Source organism: Callithrix jacchus, chromosome 2 (genome assembly GCF_049354715.1).
Source record: "Callithrix jacchus isolate 240 chromosome 2, calJac240_pri, whole genome shotgun sequence".
Taxonomy (NCBI): domain Eukaryota; kingdom Metazoa; phylum Chordata; class Mammalia; order Primates; family Cebidae; genus Callithrix; species Callithrix jacchus.
The window spans coordinates 3,763,347-3,781,614 of record NC_133503.1 but is presented as its reverse complement, the minus strand read 5'-3'; the positions used below and the strand labels follow the sequence as shown (position 1 = coordinate 3,781,614).

Here is an 18,268-nt window from a genome sequence, read left to right as displayed (position 1 = left end):
AAATTAGCAAAGAGACCTTCAGAGATATTTTCAGAGCTTTAGGGACCTGATTTCTGTCTAGCACTGGTCTCTATTCACCCAGAAAAGACAATGAGGGTCCCAGGAGGGTCACTTACCTGTCTCTATTCTACACAAAGATAACAAACGTTCCCCAAAAGCAAGAGTCTTACATCATCAAAATCATCATAATTCTTCCTGTATCCGAGGATCTCATGGTACTGCCGGGAGTCATTAAAAAGGATATCCTCCGCTCCCCAGAAAAAGAGACAATATTTAAGACAGACAATCTTAAGCCCAATCCTCTGTAAAAATGCCCAAGGATTCTTGATGTGAGTATTGTAAGGGCCCTTCATCTTAATTTTAAGTCTCTGAGTTAAGAATTATCATATATAAAAACGTGCTGACGAACATAAAACTCCCTCCCGTGTTTCCTTTCTGTAGACACCTTCAGGCCTCACTTTATCTTCTGAACCTTGGAAGGTAAAATGAGGCCTGACAATATCTGCAGAAAGAAAAAAAAAGAGACATTTATGTTTGTTAGAAATCCAAGTAAACAGTGACTTTGAAGCTCCTCCTTGGGATAAATAAATAATAACCAGAGTGACCCAAACATCCAGTGATATGAAAACCTGAATCTCTAAGACAATCTGGGGCTATCAGAGCAGCCGAACAGCTCAGGAGGAAGTGAGGAGGAGAGTGAGTCAGGAGGAAAGAGCTGTCACCACTCACTGGGCCAGGCGCAGAGTTATCACCACTCACTGGGCCAGGCACACACTGCTGTGCTTTACTCTTCTTCATCGGTTCAGTGAACTGAACCATCACAGTAAGACAACCACGCAGTTGCTACTGAGGCCCATTTTAGAGATGATGAAGCTGAGGTTCAAGAGGCTAAGTAATGTGTGCAAGGGTCTATAAATAATAAGCATCAAGGCAGGCACAGCGGCTCACACCTATAATCCCCAGCACTTTGAGAGGCTGAGGTGTGCGGATCATCTGAGGTCAGGAGTTCGAGACCAGCCTGGCCAACATGGTGAAACCCTGTCTCTACTAAAAATACAAAAATTAGCCCAGCATGATGGCAGGTGCCTATAATTCCAGCTACTCAAAAGGCTGAAGGCACAAGAATCGCTTGAACACAGGAGGCAGAGGTTGAAGTGAGCTGAGATCACACCACTGCATTCCAGCCTGGGCAACAAAGCGAGACTCCATCTGAAAAGAAGGAAGGAAGGGAAGGAAGGGAAGGAAGGGAAGGAGGGAAGGAGGGAAGGAGGGAAGGAGGGAAGGAGGGAAGGAGGGAAGGAGGGAAGGAGAGAAGGAGGGAAGGAAGGAAGGAGGGAAGGAGGGAGGGAGGAAGGAAGGTTGGGGGAGGAAGGGGAGAAGGGAGGGAGGGAGGAAGGAAGGGAAGGAAGGGGAGGGAGGGAGGAGGGGAAGGAAGGAGGGAGGGAGAGAGGGAGGAGCGGAAGAAAGAAGGGAGGGAGGGAGAGAGGGAGGAGGGGAAGGAGGGAGGGAAGGAGGGAAGGAAGGAAGGAAGGAAGGAAGGAAGGAAGGAAGGAAGGAAGGAAGGAAGGAAGGAGGGAAGGAGGGAAGGAGGGAAGGAGGGAGGGACGGAGGGAGGGAGGGAAAAGAAAAAGAATAAGCATCAAGGAGATTCAAGCCCAGAGATGACTCCAGAGCCTTTCTCCTAACCCTGCGCCATAATGGCGAAATCCAGTGTGGCTGTGTTCAAGTCCCAGCAGGTACATGTAACAAACAGTATTCCATACAATGAAAAATCCAAGAGAATACAGATGATCTGTGACATGCAGATTCTGACTGCAAAGTCCTAAGAGAAGCCAAAACAACAAATCCTCAGGAAGAAATTCTGAAAATCCCTTTCACACATGGGCTTATCTATTTCACTCAAGTTATTTCAGGGACTACTATGAACTGAACACTGGGTCCAAGAGGCTCAGCCCTCAATACTTACATTCTGGAGGGAATAGAAGATGGGTGAGAGTCTCACCACGTGCTCAGCGCCATGACTAAGGTGGGGAAGATGCAAAGGGAATAAATGGAGCAGTGAGCTGGTTTTGCTTGGCAAAATCACAGAAAAGATGTAACAAGGTCAAAGTCAAGCTGATCTCTGAAGTACACAGAGGTCATTAGGAAGACAATGAGATCATTTCCAGGATGTCCAAAGCGGAAGAGTGAGGCCTGCAGCTGTGAGATGCAGCAGGACAAAGGAATCACAGACTATCCCCCAAGGCTCTGACATGGCAAACGGAACTGCGGAATGCCTGCAGCCAGGTCTCACGTCTCACCACAGCTAGGTCTGGCTTACTGAAGATTTATGGAGCCAGTGACACACTCAGATCAGTGCTCACCAAATGGCTCCAGTGTGATGGATGGATTAAGGTGGCCAGTGCGCTGCTCTGCATCTGGCTCCCCTGTGCCCCTTATCACCAATACAACAAACTCTTAACCACAATTATAACATCCAAAAAGCTCTAAAACCCGAAAGGTTGTTTCTCTAAGTTTGGAGACAAACTCACTTAGAAGTAAACTCCGACTTACAAGGCTGTTTGTCTTCTTCACTTTTCTTTCTTTCTTTCTTTTTTTTAAGACAGTCTTGCTCTGTCACCCAGGCTGGAGTACGGAGGCACGATCTCAGCTCACCACAACCTCCACCTCCCGGGTTCAAGTGATTCTCCCATCTCAGCCTCCAAAGTAGCTGGCTCTACAGACATGCACCACCAAGCCCAGCTAATTTTTGTATTTTTGGTAGAGATGGAGTTTTGCCTTGCTGGCCAGGCTGGTCTTAAACTCCTGACCTCAGGTGACCTGCCTGCCTCAGCCTCCCAAAGTGCTGCTATTACAGGTGTGAGCCACCGTGCCTGGCCTAATTTTTCCGTTCCTGTGAAGAAGCATACTTTATTGCAGAACTAATTACACATGTGTGGCTCTACAACCGGGTATTTTATGAAACATCTGCCTCAGCCTCCCGAACAGCTGGGAATACAGGTGTCCGTCACCATGCCTGGCTAATTATTATTATTATTATTATTTCTTTTTTTTTTTAGTAGAGAGTTTCACCATATTGGCCAGGCTGGTCTGGAATTCCTGACCTTGTGATCCACCTGCCTCAGCCTCCCAAAGTGCTAGGATTACAGGTGTGAGCCACCACGCCCGGCCAAAACTAGACTTTTTTTAAAAATTTATTTTTTGAGGCAAAGTCTCACTCTGTCTCCCAGGCTAGAGTGCAGTGGCATGATCATGGCACACTGCAATCTTGAATTCCTGAGCTCAGGCAATCCTCCTGCCTCAGCACCCTCAGTAGCTGGGACTACAGGCATGCACCAAAAGACTTGGCTAATTTTTTAATTTTTTGTAGAGACAGGGTCTTGCTATGTTGCCCAGGCCAGTCTCAAACTCCCAGCCTCAAACAATCCTCCTGCCTCGGCCATCCTAAGTGCTGGGATGACAGACATGAGCCACCATGCCTGGCCATTATTTTAAACAATATTAGTGGCAACTCTGGAAATCAGATACCTCTCAAACCAGGTTTGTTTAGTTTGGTTTTGGGGATATTGTTTTGGTTGTTTCTCGGTTTTCTTTTGCTGCTGTGCTTGTTGTCACTGAAATAATCTGGTAGCTTCAATATTCATTGTGTTTGGTCAGCTCATGAATGGAGAGAGGTCCTGAAGCGCTGCCAGCCGGTAAGCCTCCCAGCCTTTGTCCAGGGGCTCTGTGTTTGTGGGTGAACGCTTTCACCACTCGGGCAGGTGGTCTGCAACTCTGGCTTGGCTTGCACTGCCTGCTTGCTCAGGAAGAGCTAAGAGCACTTCTCAAGTCTTCTCTGGCATGCCCATTGCCCCGATCACGTGATTGGTGTCAGAGATTCCCAGGAATACGATGGAGCCTTTCAAGGTCCCCTGTGACATCTCATGGCCCAGCTTTCCCTTTTACATTTGTTGGTGAGCTTCTTGTTGGCCCTAGCTGTTACTACCACTTCAGGCAGCTTTGCGAAGCTGAACAATCGTCTGTAATTGTTTACATGAAACTTGCCCCAGACAAACGTGAGTCACTTCAAACAAAGACAACGCTGTGAGAGAAAGTTTCCAGGTATGCCGTACGACTCATATAGAATGACAGTTTTCCCGGAATGAGACTTTGAAGGGGCCCCCACTCTGTTTTGCCCCCTCCCACGGCTGCCAGGCTGCTGGTTTTCACTGTGGTTGTGAGCTGCTGGTTTTCAAGGCTGCTATAAGAGCTAGGAAAGTGAGAACAGAATAGAACAAGTTAACATCACAAAGCTCACTGTTCTTACTGAGATGCAGCCACTTTTTCATAAATAGATGCTCCTCACATTGTTGTATGCCTTTGGTTAATTTCCAAAGGTAAGAAAAAGGCTCTTTTGACCATTTTTGCCACTGTTGTCATTGCTTTCCCAGAGAAACAGGCTTTTTAAGGTCTGTGCTCTGCTGTTTCTGCTGCCAGCCAACCCACATATTTTGTTTTCTTACCTATCATCATTCATCAATGTATTTTCTATTTCCACTGTAACTTCTTTGTGACCCACAAGTAAATAAGAAGTGTACTGCATACTGCTTAAATTCCAGGATATTTTAATTAGTTTTTGGTATTGATTTCGAGTTTAATTCCATTGTGTTCAGATATTATGCTCTATGTAATTTCAACACTTTTTTGAAATGCCTATAATGTTCAGCAAATGGCCATTTGGAAATTTTTCTGTGACCAAGTTCTGTGCTCTTGAAACTATCCAGGCCAGGCACAGTGGCTTAGGCTTGTAATCCCAGCACTTTGGGAGGCCAAGGCGGACACATCGACTGAGGTCAGTAGTTTGAGACCAGCCTGGTCAGCCATTTCCTCCCAAAAGTAAAAAAAAAAAAAAAAAAAAAAAAAAATAGCTGGTGTGGTGGCGTGCGCCTGCAGTCCCAGCTACTGTGGAGGCTGAGTTGGGAGAACTGCTTGAACTCGGGAGGCAGAGGCTGCAGTAAGCTGAGATCCTGTCTCAAAAAGAAAAGAAAAAAAAAATCTGTACTCTAAAAGTTTCTGGTTGGAATGCTCTATTTCTGTGATATAGGTTAAATCCGGTTTATAGAGGTTCTCTAAAAGATGTGGGTGAATGTCTCAGCAAAAACTAAAGAAAACAAAACACAAAGCAAACAAAATAACAGAAACATAGAAGCAGCAGAAAAGAGAATAAACTTCCTGCATAGTTTCAAGGAAGAAGGTGTTCAAAAGTAAAGGGACACACGGTTGAAATTTGGGGGCAGGAGGTGTCTCGTCGGCATCACCACACAGAGAAAGGACTCCATGGAGGCTTCTGTCGCAGCAATGACAGCAGCTGTGAGACTCCTCTCTGACTGCAAAGCTGAATGCACAGACTGTACAGTGTTCTAGAACAAAGTTCTAAACCCATAGGTCTACAGGGACCAAGGAAATAATGTGAGTCAGATACACCACTTTTAAGGGGAGGGGAAATGCTTTGTGTATCAAAATGCAGACTGCATATGAAACACACAAGAATCTTCTCTCCTTACTCAAAGTGATAGGCTTTCTTGCATTTTTCTGGGACTATGTGGCCTCTCAGTCTACCTTTCATTATTTCACTTTGTCAGAAATAGTGACAAGAATTTCTCTGCTGTAAGAAAATCAACCGTGCAATTCCTCTGACAGGTGGCAGATGACACTCAGCCTCAGGGCTGAGGAAAGAGCAAGATGGGAGGCGTGTAGGAAGCTGAAAAGAACAGGGCTTCAAGGAGAACATAACCACTCCTTGGCCCTTGACAACTTCTGCCAGATGATCTGCTTTTCAAAAGTCCAAAGTCCGGATTTTATGTCAAACCTCTTGATTTTTCAATGTTGGCTCCAAAAAAAGTGTTAGACATGCTGTAGGAAAAGCAAAACCTACTTCTTATCAACTGCGGGTTTGAGACCTTTGGGCTTAAGGAGAAAATGAATTGTATATCTCCTGGGCTATTCACATAATTATAATCATCAACTGAGTTCCTGAAGAACACTGAGCCCCAGTAGGTTCAAGGTCATACTCCCTGACAAGTGTGGTCTGTCGTGCTGCATGTAGACTGCAAATACGGCCATCGACTCCTCCCGTCCCAGCACCCACGTGCCCCTGCCTATAGATTTGCATGCTTCTCATTGACCTGAAGCTCCACCATGTGAAGTAAGTAGATGTGATACAAGCAAAGGCTTGAAAGCCACTCGTGCAATGAGGCTTGCCCGCCTCTCTGCTCTTTGAAACCCTGGCACCCTGTGAGAAAGTGCAGCATAGCTGCTGAGGGATGAGAGGCCACATGAATAGAGGCCCTGGAGTCCCAGCCCAGCCCATCATCAACCACCAAGCCCTGGCAGATATATCCGCTGAGCAATACTGAGACAAACAAATTCACCCAAGGCCAAAAGACTTTCAAGCTGCTCTGCAGAGATATGAGCTAAATAAATGATGTTAGTTAGAGCCACACATTTTGAGGTGGGTGGCTGCAGCAAAAGAGAACTGACACATGTTAATATATATCTGTACGTTCCTATGAAGATGTGGCTTTTCTCCTGTATAATCACCACCAGGCCTATTAACATGAAGTTTGTTACACATTCTTGTCACTTTTATTAACCTCTGTTTTGACAAACAAAAGCATAAAGCTACTCAGAAGGCAAAAGCTTTCTCATTTGCCTAAGGTGTTTGCTTCTACACAGCAACCACAACCAATATCTGGCTCTCTCATAAATCCTGGAGGAGCACTCTCAGGGGCAGAACTGTCAGTAAAGAGTCTCATATAATTTGGCTCTGTCCCCACCCAAATCTCATGTTGAATTGTAATCCTCAATGTTGGAGAAGGGGCCTGGTGGGAGGTGGTTGGATGATGGGGACTTGCCCCTTGCTATTCTCGTGATAATGAGTGAGTTCTCATGAGGCCTGGCTGTTTAAAAGTGTGTAACTCCTCCTGCTCCACTGTGTGAAGATGTGCCTGTTTCCCCTTTGCCTTCCACCATGATTGTAAGTTTGCTGAGATCTCCCTTGCCATGCTTCCTAAACAACCTGCAGAACTGTGAGCCAATTAAACCTCTTTCATCACAAATTACCCAGTCTCAGTTAGCAGACTAACACACAGTCATATATGCTTTGGAGCTGGAGGGAAGACTGAAACTCTTCTAGGGAAAGGCTTACTACCCTGAAAAAGCCACTAGCCTGAATATAATGCAGACCAATTGACAGAGTCAAGACTCCCCTCAAAAGATACCAGAGTATAGGTGGTATTGCAGTTACTTAGAAAAAAATTATTTTTTAATTAAAAAAAAAAATAGGCCACTCAACCACCCAGAGGGCATTATCACCTCCTGCTGTGTGTATAAGGCCAGAAGCCCCTCCCGGGTTTAAAGTAAACCTGTTGAGTGTTGAGCTGCCCTACTTGTTGCTCTCCTCTGTCTTTAATTCTTATAGTGTGCTCAAAGATGAAATGCTTGAAAGAGACTCAGCTAATAGCTGAACTGTATGAGCTGACTTGCTGTATAGAATTAGCATTATCAGCATTAAAGGAAACTTCCAAAATACATGGCCTGTGTTCTATTAGCTCATCTACAGCCTTATTTTCCTAAAAGAAATTAAGACACCAGAGACAACTGGTATTTTGTTTCCTACTAATTCACAGAAATAAGGAAGATTATCTCCACTTAGAGAACTTTTTCTTTCTATTTTCTCTTGTGATGTGGGGGTTGGCGGGGAGAGTCTTTAGTTTAATTCAGAGAGGCCTCAAGTCCTGAAAGTATTCGTTTAAAAATAAAGGCTATCTCAAGACTATCTTGTTTCACTGCTCTATAATCCAGAGTGTTTGAAACTTGTGGTCTTATGACATGTCATAGTATCCAGCATGGTAATTCTCATCATTCTGTTTTTGATGCTTTTTTCTGAATAATTCGTATCTTTCATTGGGAAAATGTAGGGGCAGGAGGCTGTCTCATACTTAGAACCTCCTAACATTTGGGCACACACATTATTCCCAAGCCAGGAGGACTGCTCTGTTTCAGAAAAAGGTAAAGTGAAAGATTACGTCCTCAACCCATGTCTACCAGACTCCCATTGGAGGAAGTTCTTCCCATATCCGAGCAGTAATCTGTAGATCTCTGACCTGGTTTTGTTCTCTTTCTGAATAGCTATTTCAATTGATAACAAAGACATGCCCCCCTTTTCAGATCTGAATCTAGAATGGCTACTTTCTACATATTCTGTCTTGTGCCAGGGAAGGACATAACATAAAAGATACAACACAATTTCCATGCCAATTCCACGCTTCGTATTAGGAGCTTCAGTAACATAACCTGCATTTCCCCAGCATTCCTTCCTTCTTGATGATTCCTGAGAGAGTAAGCCCATCCACTTTTTAAACTCACTTTCAGGATCTGAGACGTTTGCCAATCTTCCTGTTCCTCCAATCCTGCCACCTCACTTCTTCCTTTTTGTCTCCCTCCCCGTTTACCAATCAGGTTTAGTAAATGAGGAAACATTTATTTGGAATCATACACCATCATATCTCATTTGTCTGTTGAAGACGGCAGTCAAGACTAGTGCTAACGTCTTGTCATTTTCCATGGTCCCTCTGCAGGCCTGAGAACACTCACCAGCAAGAGAGGGAAAGACTCAGTAACATCTAACAAATGTGCCCAGCATTTTGCTGGACATTTTCAGGTAAATATCTTATTTCCTAATTTTCCTCAATCCATGAGGCATTACCTCAACCCATGATGGCACTCACAGAAAATAAAATTTAATAATACTTTTGGCACAACAGTGTGTGCCTAGTCCCAGTATGACACAACAACAGATCATTTCCCCAGAGGCCCAGGAGATGCCTTTGATCATCCCTATCAGGAGAGCCCTCCCTTAAGACATCCAACCCAACCTCATCCTACCACCTAAACCTGACCCTTCCTCGTGAGAGCTCTCTGCAATTATGGGACCCCATAATCCCAGCAATCAACACGGCTAGAACTTTCAGTGTCATTACCTAGTCTTCTTCTCTGCTAGCCTCTCAGAGCCACACAAGCAGGTCGTCAACCATACCTAGCAATCCTTCAACAGCATCTTTTTCTAAGACTCCCTCATTTGCACTGACTTACTTCCTCCCTTGTAACTCTGACCTAAGCAAACACAATAATCTCCTATCCAGGTTCCTGATGCTTCTTGTCTCTCTCATTGTATACCATGCTGGCAGACTGCTCTGCAGGAAGCAACATCTTTCTAAAGAACTGCATTTGAAGTCCCAGACCATCTAGTCCCAACCTTCCCAACTGGACTTCCACCTGCCACTCTCTTTCACACACTCTGTGGTCTGAATAAACTACATGTATGTAACGGTTATCACAAATACCCCAACTCCACATCTTTCTTGGGAAGTTCCTTATTAGCAAAACATAGTTTCCTACTTTCTCAAGGAGCAATCCCAAACAAAGATAAACATTAGGCTAGGCACAGTAGCTTACGCCTGTAATCCCAGCACTTTGAGAGGCTGAGGCAGGAGGATCACTTGAGGTCAGGAGTTGGAGACCAGATTGACCAACAAGGTGAAAGCTCATCTCTATTAACAATCCAAAAAAAAAGAAAAGAAAAAAATTAGCCAGACGTGGTGCCAGGCATCTGTAGTCCCAGCTACTCAGGAGGCTGAGGAAGGAGAATCACTTAAACCCGAGAGGCGGAGGTTGCAGTGAGCCACGACTGCACCACTGCACTCCAGCCTGGGAGAAAGAGTGAGACTCTAACTAAAAAAAAAAAAAATTAAATGACAGCTTCTCTGGAAAGTTTTACCCTGCCTCTCTCATTTGGGAAAAAATATTCATTCTCTTTTTGAATTCCCCTTGTGAGTTACCTGTGCCTCTATTCTTTTTACTAATGTTGTTGTCCCTAACAGAACAGATTTTGAAGGGCAGGACCATCTTCACCTCCCAAAGCCCAACATCTGTATGTAGTAAGTAATTAATCCTGTTCGAATGGATTAATGCCTATTAGTTTTACTTTGCAGTGAAACACAGATTCAAGCAGCATCTCTGCACAGGCTGGACAACTCACCTGATTTCTGCAGGGAACTGTGCATTTGTCACCAAGAAACTGGAGATTCTACGCTGGTGGAGTAACTTCAAAAAGCTGTTGATCTCTGGGTACATAATTGGCTCTCCCACGAGGGACAACGCGCAGTGCTTTACCGCCATTCCTTCTTCAAAGCGCTCTGCTTTGACACCAGGGACTCCTGAAGAAGACAGTGAAAGGACCCAGCTACATACGGCAGATAGAGGATGTCACTTACATTTCTCCAAAGATGATTTTATAGGGCAAATTCATTTTTGATATAAGTCAAAGAATACAAAACAAAGGCCAAAGGGCAGGGTGGGACTAGAATTACTAAGTCAGAAAAATCAGTCAGTAGCCTCATTCTTAGTTTTGGTACTAGTGAAGCGACATCAATACAAGCAGGCAAAACTAGCTCTGTTAGCCAATTATTTGGAGCGCAGAGTAGGTCCCTTTAAATAATTTGCTTAGCTTTGCATTCTTTCCTGTAGATCTAAGAAAATGAACTCAGTATATCTGCATAAGAACAAGCCTGTTCTAGACCAATCATTGCCCCAAGCATTCCTCAAGTATCCAGAGATGGGAAAGTAAATGTAGTTGGTCCAAAGCTGTATAGGAGAGAAAAAGACGACCCCTATCATTCTCATCTTTGGCTTCATACTGGAGTCGTGAGGAGCTTCAAATAATGCTGCCGCAGACCAGGCGCAGTGGCTCACACCTGTGATCCCAGCACTTTGGGAGGCCAAGGCAGGAGGACTGCTTGAGACCAGGAGTTCAAAACTAGCCTGGGCAATATAATGAGACCTTGTCTCAACTAAAAATTTAAAAAACAAAAACAACAACAACAACAAAAATTAGCTGGGCATGGTGGCGTTTGACTGTGGTCCCAACTGCTTGGGAGGCTGAGGTAGGAGGATATCGATTGACTCTGGGAGGTTGAGGCTACAGTGAACCACAATTATGCCACTATACTCCAGCCTGGATGACAGAGAGACTGTCTCAAAAAACAAAAATAGGCTGGGCACGGTGCCTCACACCCAGCACTTTGGGAGGCTGAGGCAGGCAGATCACTTGAGGTCAGGAGTTCCAGACCAGCCTGGCAGCATGGTGAAACCTCGTCTTTACTAAAAAATTACAAAAATTAGCTAGGTGTGGTGGTGGACGCTTCAAATTCCAGCTACTTGGGAGGCTGAAGCAGGAGAATTGCTTGAACCTGGGAGGTGGAGGTTGCAGTGAGCCAAGATTGCACCACTGCACTCCAGCCTGGGCCACAGAGTGAGACTCTGTCTCAAAAAAAAAAAAATACTGCCCCCTAGGTCCACCTCCAAAGAGGCCGTTTCATCAGAGTGGGTGCAAGCCTGGACAATGGGTTTTATTAAAGCTTCTCAGATGGTTGTTACGTATAGCCAAGGCTGGAAGCCACTGCATAAAACCAGAGGGCCCCAAACCTGTCTGCGCATTGGAATCACTCTGGAATCTTAAAATTCCCAAAATCCAGGCCACAGCACAGACAGACTAAACGCCAATCTCTAGTGGAGGGCACAGGCAATACACAGTTTCTGAAGCTCCCCAGGTGATTCCACTGAGCAGACAAGTTCAGCAGCCACATTTAGTGCTACTGTCACACACTACTCATGCTGAATCTTAGCTGAACACTGGAATGACCCAAAGAACTTTAAAAAATCTCAATGTCCAGGCTGTGTCCCAAACGTATTAAATCAGTCTCTGGGGAGGGGCCTCAGGCATCAGGATTTCTAAAGGGATCTCCATGTAATTCCAGCATGCAGCTTGGTTTGACAGGCACTGCTCTTGACTGAACGTAGAAGGCATTCAGAGACACAGTGTCCTAAAAGTCCTTCAGTCTAACAGAATGTGAGACTTGGAAAGAGTTTAAGTAGGCAAAAATACATCTCCTGAGAACACATGGACACGTAGACGGGAACAACACACTCTGGGGCCTATCAGAGAGTGGAGCGTGGAGGAGGGAGAGGATCAGGAGAAATAACTCATGGGTATCAGGCGTCACACCCGGGTGATGAAATCATCTGTACAGCAAACCCCCATGACACAAGGTTACCTGTGTAACAAACCTGCACTTGTACCCCTGAACTTAAAATGGAAGTTAAAAAACAAATAAAAAAATATGTATCTCCTTAACTCCTGATAGTTCCAAATCAATTATTTCTAGGTTCCTTTTGAAGAATATATTCTCTCTGCAGGACAGAGACTCCTCATGAAGCTTGGGCCTTGGGGACAAGCGTGTTCATCCGTCTTCTCCGTCTCTCATTGGCCATCTTTGAAACGTAATTTTGTTAGCTGCGAACAGTAACTACCTTGAAGAATTTTTGTTGGGATTAAATGAGATAATGCATGTAAAGGCCTTAGCAAATTGTCTGGCACACAAGAAATGCTCATTAAGGACTTGGTATTATCACCTTCATCCTGGTTTATGAAACGGATTAGATCCCAGTCACTGTCACCTTAACAACAACAAAGAATGCAGGCGAAATAAAGTTAAATTTCACTGCTCAGTTGTGCCTCAGTGTTCAGAAAGTGATTTTATTTTACACACAGTGTTCCGCCAGACCCCTATTGACTTCATAGGGATAGCACCATGAGTGAGAGGCTGGCAAAGAGATTCAGAGTCAATGAACAAGACACAGGGTTTTTGTTGTTGTTTTGAGATGGAATATCGCACTGTCACCCAGGGAAGGAGTGCAATGGCGCAATCTCGGCTCACTGCAACCTCTGCATCCCAGGTTCATGCGATTCTCCTGCCTCAGTCTCCCGAGTAGCTGGGATTACAGGGGCACACCACCACACCCGGCTAATTTTTTTTTTTTTTTTTGTAAAGACAGGGTTTCACCATGTTGACCAGACTGGTCTCGAACTCTTGACCTCATCATTGGCCCGCCTCACCCTCCCCAAATGTGGGATTACAGGTTTGAGCCACTGCACTTAGCCGAGACATAGGGTTTACTGAAGGGACTCAGAAACAGGACAGTCCAGTGGCAGTGTGCTGTGCAGGAGAACCACAGTTGCTTGTAAAATGCACACAGTTCAGTCAGGTGCAGTAGCTCAGGCAGGCAGATCACTTGAGGTCAGGTTCAAGACCAGGTTGGCCAACATGGTGAAGCCCCCATCTCTACTGAAAATACAAAAATTAGCCAGGCATGGTGGTGGGCACCCATAGTCCCAGCTACTCGGGAGGCTGAGGCAGAAGAATCACTTGAACCCAGAAAGCGGAGGTTGCAGTGAGCCAAGATTCCACCACTGCACTCCAGCCTGGGTGACAGAGCGAGACCTTGTCTCCAAAAAAAAATAACCAGCCAGTTTATACAGCATTTTCACTTAGTACCTTCCCCCAGCAATCTCCACTGGCATCCCTTTATTTAACCCAAAACAAAGGGCCCTGATCCCCTCTACGACCTGCAATCCACAGGAAGGACTAGGGATTCAGATGTTCCTCACAGCCAAAATAAAACCTTCACAGAAAAAACTAAGAGAATGAATCCCTGGGTTGGCCACTTATGGATCTCCCAAGCTCGGAGCTCGGAACACACATTCTTCTCAGAACATACAGTCATTCCCAGGGTATGCTTAAGTTAAGTTATTGGTGTCAGGTGTGACACACACACACACACACACACACACACACTTTCTCTCTCTCCCCTCCATCTTAGAAATAAGAAAGTGCAAGTAACATGAAAAAACACTCAACATCCCTAATCATCATTTGCAGAAGAATGCAAATTAAAACTACAATGGGATGTCATCTTATACCAGTCAGAATAGCTACTATTAAAAAGCAAAACAACAGCAGATATTGGCGCAGATGCAGAGAAGAGGGAACGCTTACACACTATTGCTGGAAATTAGTTCAGCCTCTATAGAGAGACTTCTCAAAGAAGTAAAAACAGAACTACCATTCAACCCACCAATCCTGCTACTGGAAAAGAACTCACATTTAAAAAAGCACCTGTACTCACTCGTAAGTTCATCACAGCACTACTGACGAGCTAAAAGTCATGAAACCAACCTAAGTGTCCATCAATGGGTGACTGGATAAGAAAACGTGGTACGAGTACACCGTGGAATACTATGCAGCCATAAAAGAATGCATTCATTTGCAGGAACAGGGGTGGAGCTAGGCAAACTAAAAGAGAGAACATTAGATATCATGTGTTCTCGCTTTTAAGTGGGAGCTAACCAATGGGTACACATGGACATAAAGATGGAAATAACAGACACTAGAGACTCCAAAAGGGGATGGGGACAGGGGGAGAGTTGAAAAAATACCTACCAGGTACAATGCTCACTATCTGAGTAAAGGGTACACGAGAAGCCCGATTCCCAGCAGTACACAATACACCAATGTAAAAAACATGCACACGTACCCCCAATGTAAAATAGTAAATGCAAGTAAATACCCGAGAGATCAAACCAACACAGTACAGACCAAAATGAAAACCGTCTCAATGTGACAGCTGACGTCTTCTTTTATGACTATCTAACTGCAACTGTAAGAATGTATTTCATGTTGGTATTTTTGGATGGATGAATAATTTTTTAGATTACTGAAATCTAAGATCTTAACTCGAGTGAAACAAAGTTTTTAAATAAAATTTGATCCTTAAGCTCATTCTATGTTGTCAAGACAACTCAGCATTAAGCATAACATTTGCTTTTCAAATGCATACCATTAACTATAATCATACCACCCCCATGAGCAGCTGAGTAGAAAGAAAGGCAGCTTGAACCTGAACTCCAAAACCAACCTAAAACGCAGAAAGTGGAAGGAGTATCCGCCAGGCCCTGGCCACTGGGATTCAGATGCCCTGGGTTCACACTCTAGCTCCACCACGAAGCTAGTCTGTATGCTGGTCAAGCCTCTCCAAGCCCCATTCCCTGATCTTTAAAACGGGGGTTTTACACATACACATACAGCAATTACAACAATTAAATGAAATAAGCTACATGAAATACTTAATGGGGTGCCAGGCCAAGCATATAAACATTCAAACTGTGCTTGCTGCAAATGTTTTTATTTTGTGACCTGAAAAATAAATTCAATTATTATTATTTTTTAGACAGGGTGTTCCTGTCACCCAGGCTGAAGTACAGTGATATGGTCAAGCTGACTGCAGCCTCAATCTCCTGGGCTCACATGATCCTCCCACCTCCCCCTCCTCAGTAGCACAGGCATGTGCCACCACACTCGGCTAATTTCTTTTTAATTTTTGGTAAATAAGAAGTTTTGCCATATTGCTCAGGCTGGTCTCACACTCCTGAGCTCAAGCAATCCTCCCAGCTCTGCCTCCCAAAGTGCTGGGATTACAGGCCTGAGCCACTACACCCAGCAAATTATTTTAACTAATTTAAATAAAATGGTAATTCCATACCATTAAACGTGTATTTATGGATCACCTCCTATGTGGCAACTACCACTTAAGGAGAACTTTCTCTCAATAAATAAAACAGAGACAGGTATGTGTCCCTGTGGAGTTTACATTCCAGCAAGTGAGATACGAAGATTAAAATTCAAACATAACAAATCAATCAATTCTGTAACAGAAGAGTCCAACAGAATTTTCCAAAATGATGGAAATGTTCTCTTTCCTCGCTAATACAGAAGCCACTAGCCACATGTGACTACTGAGCACTTGAAATGTGGCTAATGTGAATGGGAAAGTGAATTTTTAATTTCATTTAATGTTCACTAATTTAAATGGGCCACATGTGGCTAATGGCTGCCACGTTGGATACGTATTTCCATAATATGATAGAAAGTGCTAAGAACATGGAGAACAAGAGGAAGGGCAGGGCAATGAAGATGCGGGGTGGCAAGAGGAAAAAGAGGCAGGCTGCCCTGTCACTCAGGCTGGTCAGGACAAAAAGGAAAGTCGAGTTGGAGGAGGTGACGGAGTGAACCAAGAGGGCAAAGAGAGAAGAGCACTCCAGACGGAGGAAAGACTCCGAGGTGGGAGCCTTCCTGATTACATGCAGGGAACCTGAGTGACGTGGGTAGCCAATGCAGCATTCTGAGAAGAGGGCGGCATAAACTGACCTTTGTTTCAAGTAGATCACATCGGGTTCTGCATTGAGAACAGAGGGGCAAGGAGGGAGGATAATTGGCCAACAGACTATAATACAATATAAAAAGGAAACTGTGGCCTGGACCAAGGTGGACAGTGGAGTGGCATGATAGGGGAAGTGGCAAAGTCGATCAGCTGGCTCTACTATGAAGGTATTGTAACTGGGGTCGTGGGACATGGGGGAGGCTTAGCTCCCTCCCTGATGGGATGTGCCCTGAGGTTCTTGGGCTGTCACTCACACAAGAAGAGGGAAGAGGACCCTGGCGGCTTGGTAATATCGTTCAAGTAAGTATCGAACAGAAAGAGCTTTGAAGAAAGGCGATTTATTAGGCAGAGAGAGGAGAGGGGGAGAGAAGGCGGGGGAGAGGGAGAGAGGGAGAGAGAGAGAGCACGAGCACGCACCCACGCTGCCGTGAGAGGGGATCCAGAGATGGAGTCCCTATAGGTAAGGGAGTAGGGGGATTTTAACCCTGGAGTTACTCCCACCCCATTCAAGTTCTTGCCCAGTGGGAGGAGCCTTTCCACACTTCCTCTGGAGTGACTGATCTTCAACTCTGATATTGGATTGGCTGCCTGGCTCGCAATCAAAGCCTCCTCCCTCAGAGCTTATGGCGGGCTTTCTAAACAAAGGAAGTTCACATGGACTTTCTACCCAGCCTGCGCATGGCAAAGTTAAACAAAGAACTCTAGGTTTCTGGATGGGGAGGTGGATGGAGGCATGGCACTGGGAAGTTCTTGCCTTTGAAACCAGCCCCTTGCGGACCTGGGAAGAGAAGTGAACATAGTCCCTCAGTATCGCCAAGACGGATTTTCAAATGGATTGGATGTAGGGTATGAGAGAGCAAGAGGGGTCGATGATTCCTGCAAAGTTCTTGGCCCAAGCAACATAACTGCCGTCAGCTCAGACAAAGAAAGCCTTGGGAGTAATAAGACAGGGAGGAGGACCACCGACCGAGTCCCATGACACTCAAGAGTTCTAGGGAGAGGAACAGGGATCAAAATGGACACTACACCACAGAGCAGCCAGGGAGGAAGGGAGGAAACCCAAGAGCAAAGACACCAATGCCATCTTTTCCAGAAACCAGAAATAAAAATATCATAATCATATTCGCACATTTAGACAATCACAAAAACAAAACAAAACAAAAATCCTTGATGATGAACTTTTTTAAGTTATTCTGATTGTCTCACGACTAAGGCATTGAGAAGCACACATCAAGCCTTGGTTGCCCCCTTCCTAAGAGCACGTTTCTATTTCCTGCTCTCCACCAGAGGCTATTCCAGTGACCCTTCCAAAAACAAGGGCTGAACGTCATGTCTTCTTGCACTGTCCTAATGGAAACACGACAGAAATTGAAACAGCCTCTAAATTTCTACTGGGAAGTGTTCCTGGAGAAAAGACAGTCCAGGGAACAAGAGACACAGTACATTTCAACACAAATCTATGGTGCTGTTTCTCATTGTCTCTCTCTCTCTCTCACACACACACACACACACACACAATCTGTTCTCTTCATGGTGCCCAAATCTTAACCCTTTCACAACTAAAGTCTGCTTTTTTATTGTAATTCTTTGGATTTTTTGGATAAGCAAGTTTATCTGACATTTCTCTTATCCTGAATAGCTTCCTCATCTTGGATAATCACAATTACACTCAGCAGATTAACTAACAAGCATACTTCATCTCACTGAAAGATGACAAGACCAGAACTTAAGATCCCAAAATTTTCATCCTAATGCCATAGCGATATACCAAATAAGACACAAATAAACATGATGTAATGCTCACTATGTATTATTACTATTTCTAAAGTTTGGGCCGAACAGAAATAAAACATTCTCTTCTTTCTTCTCATAACAATGCAGTTCCTGGCCAAAAATCTTCCCAACAACCCATCCTGGCTAAGAGTCATAGATAATATGTTTGATATAGATACTCCATTTGAGGTTTTCATAAATAAGTTTCAGAAAACAATTAACAGGTGTTGTTCTCTTCCCTGCCTCTGCATTTTCTTTATGATGTGTATGTTAGCATACCTAGTTTGTGAAACCACCTGTTGGAGATCTTTCATTTCTTGCAATACTTCGCTTCTAGCCT

General features: G+C 44.6%; 1 protein-coding gene across 13 annotated transcripts in view; it reads right to left on the bottom strand.

Annotated features, from left to right (window-relative positions):
- Positions 1-18,268, bottom strand: part of TYW1 (tRNA-yW synthesizing protein 1 homolog (S. cerevisiae)) — a 249,595-nt gene that overhangs the window by 114,262 nt on the left and 117,065 nt on the right. For all 13 annotated transcript variants that reach the window (XM_008981271.5, XM_008981274.5, XM_054252460.2 and 10 more), the window contains one exon: positions 10,079-10,256. In XM_008981271.5, coding sequence (XP_008979519.3) covers positions 10,079-10,256 — 178 coding nt within the window. The remainder of the gene's footprint in view (positions 1-10,078; positions 10,257-18,268) is intronic.